The 7868-nt window shown below is 51.6% G+C and overlaps 1 protein-coding gene across 1 annotated transcript in view; it reads right to left on the bottom strand.

The window, feature by feature from the left end:
• The window catches only part of SORBS1 (sorbin and SH3 domain containing 1), a 140974-nt gene that overhangs the window by 25286 nt on the left and 107820 nt on the right, over nucleotides 1-7868 (bottom strand). The window contains 1 exon segment of the mRNA XM_027766694.1: nucleotides 5648-6421. Within this exon segment, the coding sequence (XP_027622495.1) occupies nucleotides 5648-6421 (774 nt within the window).

A 7868-nucleotide genomic window follows, 5' to 3' on the forward strand; every position in this document is an offset into this window, starting at 1 on the left:
CCAGAGGGCGCCGTCAGGATGGCTGGAGGGACGTGCTGCTCAGGTCGTCACCCTAACTTACCCAGTACCTGTGAGCTGGCACTTGGGCTCCTACCGAGGTTGTTCTCTCTCCTGACACCTTTCCAGAGATGGACACTTTGGCTTTGGGTCTTAGTTCTCTATCTTAAGTGCTTAGAGAATCCCTGCTGGTTATTTTGTTAGAATTAGAGCCGAGCCAGCAGGTGGACTCCTCCATGGCTGACCATGGCCGGAGTCCTGGCCAGCAGCTTGAAACTCATGCCAGGCGCATGTCCATGTATGCTCACCCCCCAGGGGGGGATTTCTCACTTTCTATCTGTCTCTCTGTTTCTCCAGTGAGCACATGTGCCCTATAAAAACTGCTCTTAAAATACAAATAAATAGGGGCCGGCAGGTAACATGATAGTTAAGGTGCTGCACTCCCACAGGATTGACTGTGGTTTGAGTCCTGGATCTGATAGTTTGCTTTCTCGCTTTCCCTTTCTCTCTTTCTGTCTCTCTCTGGTCAAATTAAAATAACAACAACAACAAAGGGACTGAAATAAGTAACTCTTTTTAAAATAAATAAATAAATAAAATAAAAAAGCATAGGAGCCAATGTCTCATTCCATCCCGTAAACTGAACACCCTCTGTATTTACTTAGAGATTTCCCTTCTGAGTGAGTCAAAGGAAGATGTTTCCCATTTATACTTGAGGATCTCAGTATTTTCAGTTTCCTTCTTGTTCTTGTAAGTTGGATCACACGCGTTCCCTTCTATTTCTGACTCCATCCTCCAAGCCTGTGCCTTTGTTCTCATCTCTCTGGGAACCAACCTAGCTTCCACGTGGTGAGGGACGTTCCCTGTGAGGTCACAAAGCACATCTTTCCATCCTCAGCTGAGTAGCCTCTTCCCTCTCCTTTCTCCAGGGCTGTGGTTTGTTTTTGTGCGTCTTGGAGATGCTTGGAGAACACTTGGCTTTCCCGTAGATCTCGATCCGTCACATCCTCAGATCTGATTGTTCGTCTGGCTTCCTGTCCTTTAGGAACCAAACTGAATCATTAGTTTTGTCACTTTTCCCATATCTCAGTTTTCTCATCGCATCATAAATACTGAAGACCCCCTGAGCTGGAGTGGTCGATGAGGTTCCAAAGAACTCACAGATCGACTGAGGTGTGAGGACAACTGTGTGTGCCACCCTTTCCCCAAACCACTGGCCTGAGGTCCTCAGCTGACCTCAGATTCTCAAAGATTCTGTGATCCAGGAAAAATTATGAGTCACTAGCATAGATGATCTTTAAAGATTTTTCCAAATTCAAAATTTCTGAGGCACTCTGAATGGCTGAGACTTAAAAACCAAGGCAGAGGCCAGTTAGCAAACAGTGCTTCTATCTTGGGAAACGGCCTAGCTTTGATGATCCTGAAGATGGAGATTTCCAAAGTGATCTTCCACTTCACTTTCTCGATGGACTATTCTCAACCTTGCTGGGAGCCAGGAGATCCTAAGGCATGGAGATCCCAAGGCAGCTGGATCTCACGTGGCCGACCGCACAGTTCAAGTCCCAGATGCAGTGGCTTGAAAAACACTCAGGGTGTGTGCATGTGTGCCCCAAACCCCAAAAGGAGAATGGAGGAGAAAGGATTGTGGCATGGGCATCCCTCATGGGGAGTGATTTCTCACTTTCTCTCTTTCTCTGTCTCTCTGGCAAGTGCACATACACTACAGCAAAATTAAAAAAAAAAAAGAAAAAGAGAGAAGGAAAAGGAAAAAACCTTGTTGGCTAAACTTATGGTGAATAAAATCCAAAAATTTGGTTGATAGTTCTGAACTGTTTGGTGCTTGTATGTTTTTATCTAACTAGGTAAGTTGTCCCTCAAAAAACATTAGAAAACCTTTCATTTTTCAATTGCGAAGGACTTCAGGTCTATAATCCACCTTCTAAAGTGTTGTATTTGTTCTATGTCAATTGAAATTCACACAGGATTTTCACCTAATCATAGACGATCAACACTCAAATGAACCGCAGTTCTCTCAACTAAGTATTGTATTTATGTATGGGGAAACTTCCAGGAAAGAGAAGTGGTTCATCTAGACACTCAGCAGGCAAAGAGCAGAGCTGGGCTAGAACCTGGGTCCCTGTTTTTCAACCCACTGCTCTTCTCACCCCTTCCTGATTTCTCCAGAGACCCCCTTGTACTTCATTTATCCTCTTGATCTGTTCAGAGAAACACACACTTAAAAACACCAGCAATCAGCCCAAAGTGAAACCTGTCTGAGAGGCTACGAAGGAATAAGCACTCTAATTTTTTCCTTCTTCCTTCCCTCTCTTCTCCCCTTCCTCTTCTCTCTCTCTCCTCCCTCTCTCCATTCCTTCCTTCTTCCTTTCTTTTAATTTCTGCCAAAGTGTGTATGCACTCACTGGAGAGAAACAGAGAATGAGAAGCCACGTCCTATGGGAGATGGTCACACCAACCAGTCCCTTTTCCATCTCCTCCCTCCTTCCTGGAGTTTGGGCATATACACACATGCCTGGCATGGTTTCTCAAGCCAGCGAGTCCGGGACTCGAACCATGCAGTCATGTGGGATCCACTACACTGCGGGCTGGCTTAGCTCGAACCATTTTATAGAAAGCGCTCACACATCTTCAGGGAGCTGGGGGCAGGTGACTGAGAGGAAGAAAAGCAGGGACTGAGTCACAGGGTCACCATGACTGTGAGGAAAGTGACGTGACACAGTTAGACGGTGCTGATGCAGATCAGAGGTGTCAGTGAGAATCTTCCAAGGTCTCGTCTTAGTCTTCTCCCAAGTCTGATCCTTCTATTCGCCCACAGACCTGACGCCTTACCCACCCAAGCCAGGAATTGGCCATTCTCCCCAGCTCGGACTTCCAGAGTAAACGGTCTGTGACTCTTGCTGTCTACATTATAACAGAATACGCCTACTCTATTCTAGTAGAAGGTGTGAGTGCATCTTACTCCCCCACTCTCCCCAGTGGAGATCATAAACGCCCGCAGTGATTTGTTTATCTTCTCTTCATTCAACGAATGAAACATGAGAACTGAGCACCTTGCACAAATGGGGTGTCTGGTTCCCCCTTAGGCTGTCAAGACTCTAACAGGGACTCTGTCACCAAAGATGGCCAAAGGCAGGAGCCCCTTCTGAAGTACCCCATTTGTACAGCTGCTGGTTACTGCTCCAGCCACAGGAGGGGGAAGAAGAGGGGGTGACGGAGCCATGAAAAAGGCTGCTACCCACTGCCCTCACTAGGGGCCAAGCCCAGAGCCCCTGGCCTGGACACGCTCACGGAGAAGGTGCTTGCGCCAAGAGAGCAGGAGGAAGGGAGGGGACGGGAGGCAGTACACGTGAGGCCCTGAGGCCCTCAAGAAAGGAAAACCAATCTTCAGCAGGCCTGGCTTTCCAATCAACATCGTCTCCAGGGCTGCCAGCTAGTCCTCTCCTGTCCTCCGCTAGGAAGCAGGAAGTGTCTGCCCCAGTCTCACTTGGGGCTCTGGCACCTTGCTTGCTTCCGGGACACACTGGACCTTGGAATCGGGCCACAGGGATGACGCACGACTGACGGTAAGGAGGTCTCCAGGTACCTTGGGTCGACTTAGGACATTTACAGAACTGTTTGTCGTTAAGTGACCTAAGACATTTCATCCTTTTCAACTAGCCACTTTACCGCCTCTCCCTAAGATCTGTTCCTGCTGTAACTTCCTCAGAGAACACACATTCCAGGACTACCTGCCTAGGGCCAGGCAAAGCCTGTCAGGCACTGATATGTTCTCAAACCCCCAAGCTAGGAGCTGGAGCCCAAATCGCAGAGACATAAGGCCAGCCGGTGGCATGGTGGTTGAGGCGCTGGATTCTACATGGCCGACTGCGGTTTGAGTGGGACCTGGCAGCTTGAAAATCACGCTGGGCACATGTGTACATATGCCTAAGATCCCACGAGAATGGAGACTCACCCCTTGGGTCCCCAGGGGTGATTTCTCACTTTATCTCTCTCATTGTCTCTGTCTCTGGTGAGTGCACTCACCCTATGACAAAATCCTTAAGAAAATAATCACAACTGCAGTGGAAGCTTCCACGTGACGAAGCCTTACTGCATGCCAAGCACCCATACACTCCTTACCGGGGAGGGACTATTCCACTCCTACTTCGCACTGGCTCAGGGAAGGGGGTAGTTTGCTAGCGAGGGGCTAAGCCTGGCTCCTTATAAATGACACCTTCCTGCCCTTACCCTCAGAGAGCCCCAACCCCAACACACTGGCTGTAGACCCACATGTGCCAGGCTGGGCTTAGAGGTCTGGACTAGCGTGTCTCAGATGTCTGTGCCCCTGAAGCCCCCAAACATACCCCGATGACTGCCCTGGTGATGCTGCTGTGTTTGCGAGCCTCAGGGAATGTCAGGTCCTCAAGAGCAGGGAAGGATGAGCTCTGCCCTCTGCCCAGAGCTGGGGTCTGCAGGCCGCGAATGACGTCCATAGGACAAATAGAGTTTCACAGGGACACTGAGACTGCAGGTTTGAAGACAAGCAGTCTACTACGGTCATCGTGGGGCAGATATTCAAACAAACTGGAGACGCCTTCAGGAAGTTCACCTGGTTCTAAAGAGGTTCTAGAATGTTCTCAGTTCTAGAAGCAGTTCGGAATCACTAAAGAGGTTGGCGCCATAGCGTCCCTTCATGAAGAGCTGATTGTGCTCCCAGGCCCTGTGCTTATTAGCACTTCACATACATTGTTTCAAGGAATTTTCTCAGCTATTCTGTGAGGTAGAGGTTATCATCTCAATTTACGGATGAGAGTGAGTTTCAGAGAGGGGAAGCAATTCGCAAGTCACTAGACAGAGAGAGGTAAAGCTGGCATTCTGGCCACTTTGGACAAGTTGCCCACGACTTTGACTTCCAGGGTAGTAAACAGCACAGGAAAAAGGCTCTGTCATCTGTCTAGCTGCCAAGTTTACTTGCCCTCAAAAATGTTAAGTCCTCAGAACACTGTGGGTCCATACCCTGAAACCTTTGTTGCTGAGCTAGAGAAGATGGGGCAGTCACCCAAAAACCTGGCATTCTCCTCAATGCCCCTGAGCCTGCTAGGGCCCTGGCAGGCCTGCACGCTCCTCCCCAGAACCCAGTGCCTGTGTTCACTGTGAACGAAGGCCCCGTGCTCCCACAGCAACGCAAGACAGGACGGACACCCGACAGACTGAGCACCAGCAGAGCGCCACGGTTAGGGGAAGGACACGGGTTAGGGCGTCACACATGAAACCACAGCACGCCATGCCACGCTAAAGCCTGGTGTTCTCAGCTGTTAGAGCAAACCACGAGTAATCTCTAAGGCATATATGGGCATGGAAAAGAGCCACCTTCTCATGGGCTTTCGTACCAGGCCACGAGGTACCCCATGGGGATGACTTCTGAATCACCTCCAGAGGCAGAATGAAATCTCACCTTCCCCTCCATCTGTCCCCAGCCCTGACACTTCAGTTTATGTCCCCTCCGTTCTCTCCTGGGCCATCTCTTCTCCCCAAGGCAAGCAAACAGATCTCACCAGCATCCACTTGGCCTCGGTGGATGGACCAGGGTGAGGCACCTGGCCCACCCTGCCCAGTGAGGCGCCGAGGGCATGCGGCCATGCTGCAGGCGTACCTGGCTCACAGCACTCCGAGCAGCTCTCCTCTCGGCCTGCTCACCACCTCTATGCAGCTCTGTCTGCTCAGCCTCCCTTCCTGGAAAAGGGCTACCCAGGGGCTTGCTGAGCCGGCTCTCCTCAAGGGTGTAGAGATCTGAGGGTCTCTGTTCAGTACTCAGGCACCTGACCACGTCTGACGGTTTCAAGCAGCTCTTCTTAGAGATCTTGGGTCCACCAGGCCACCTCTCACCTGCCTCCCTCTCTGCTTTCCTTTCATATTGTCCGTTCTCTTCTTGCCATGGCTGCTTCTTGCTCTGGCTGCTAAAGGCATCGCTAAGCTCCGAGATGACCCTATCAGAGCTCCCAAGCTGCAGCTGGGAGAAGCCATCTTGGCGGGGGCCTGCAGATGGCCTGTGGATACCGCTGTCTCCATTGATGTGAAGGGGGGCCTGGGCACTGGGTGCCAGGGAGGAGGCTTTGTGGGGAGGAGGGAGGGCCAGCGGTGAAGCCGCTGAGCGTGGCATGGAACGCTCTGACCAGCTGAGATGGGGAAGGCTGAAGGACAGAGAGGGACCGGCCCGCGCCAACAAGGCGAGGTGGTCGGTGTCATAGACAGAAGTCTCTGGCAGAGGAGGCAAGGGGGGGGTCAAGGCCAGAGAACGCCTGCCTGGGACCCCTACAGTCAGCGAGATCCACTCGGAAGTGATGGCCTGCATCTCGGGGGACAGGGCTCGACGGAGGTGGGGCAGAGATGAGGGGACTGGCATGAGCTGCTTACTGTGACTGGGATACTTAAAAAGAAAAGGAGAGAGGAGAACAAAAGAAAGAAGCAAAGGTACAAACGTCAGCGCAAGGAGAGGAACGTAATCATGAGGAGCATGGAAGGAGACGGGATGGAGAGGACACGCCGGCGTCCAAGGAGGAACTCGTTTGGTCAGGTCTGGAGGGAAACGGGGATGTGGGTGCGTGAGCATGCGCGTGCCCGTGCCCACGTGCCCGTGTGTGTGGGCAGGGAGGAGGGCAGAGGCAGTAGGGAGCTGGGAGAGGTGCCATCCCAGCAGTTGCAGGGGTGCTGGCCTGCTCTGCAGAGACAGAGTTTCAAAGGGACCCCTGGAAGCTCCCCACCACGGCCCACCCAAACTCCTTTGTGACTAGAGCCCTGAGTAAGAACCACGGGGAAGAGAGGAGCCCACCCTGGCCCTTCCCAGGCTTTCAGTCTCTCTCGGGGCTGAGCAGTCTTCCAGAAAGGAGTCTGAGGGCAGTGACCTGCTTTACAACTGCTCTTGGCTCAAGGGAAGTGAAAATCCTAGTCGAGTTCCCCGTATCTTAGGAGCAGAAGGCCCGCTCCAACTTCCCACCGCTCCCTGGGCGGTGACAGGAAGTGCGTCTCACTGACGGAAGCCCTGGTCAGCCCATCGAGTTTTCTGCCAGGAACCCTCGACTGGGGTCAGTGATGAGAGAAAGAGGCAGCAGCTGGGTGTCAGCCTGGGTCTCGTTCTGACCCCGGCCACCCTCCCGGCACCTTGGATGACAGCGTAGTCAGCCCACGTCACAGAACACCGCCCCACCGTGCCTCTCCCAGACCCACGTTCAGATTTTTTCTTGGCTTTGGGAAAATGGGGATGGATTTGGAATAACATACTTATATACAAGTTTACCCATAATTAATATTCAAGAAGCAAATGTCTTATTAGCTGTTAATCTACTTCCTTCAGCCCAGTGCAGATAATAAATTCATTTCCCAGGGTGGTTGCAGTGAATGTATGCAAAAGGTCTTGGCATAGGGACCAGCAGTTAGCATAATGGCTATGTTGCTGGACTCCCATGTAGTTGACCGCGGTTTAAGTCCCGGGCCTGGTGGCTTAAACTATGCTGGGTGCGTGTGCGTGCGTGCCCAAGATCCCAAGAGGAGAATGGAGGAGAAGGGATTGTGGCGTGGCCATCCCCCTGGGGGATGATCTCTCATTTTCTATCTCTCTGACTCTCTTGTCTTTCCGGCGAGCACATGTGCCCTTGTAGCAAAAACCTCTCCAAAAAAAAAAAAGTTCTTGGCTTCTGGTCTATATGTCTGAGGACAAGAACAAGAAATCCTCTATCTTTGTCTTCGGCAGGCCGACCTGGGCCAACAAGATGGCTAAGAGAACCACCAGGCCATGAGGTCTGTACCACTGGGCAGTGCCCACACCACCAGTTTCATCCAGCATGGACCTACCAATGAAGGCTCTTGTTTCTCTTTCC

This window comes from Tupaia chinensis, unplaced genomic scaffold (genome assembly GCF_000334495.1).
Source record: "Tupaia chinensis unplaced genomic scaffold, TupChi_1.0 Scaffold143636_1, whole genome shotgun sequence".
Lineage (NCBI taxonomy): Eukaryota > Metazoa > Chordata > Mammalia > Scandentia > Tupaiidae > Tupaia > Tupaia belangeri.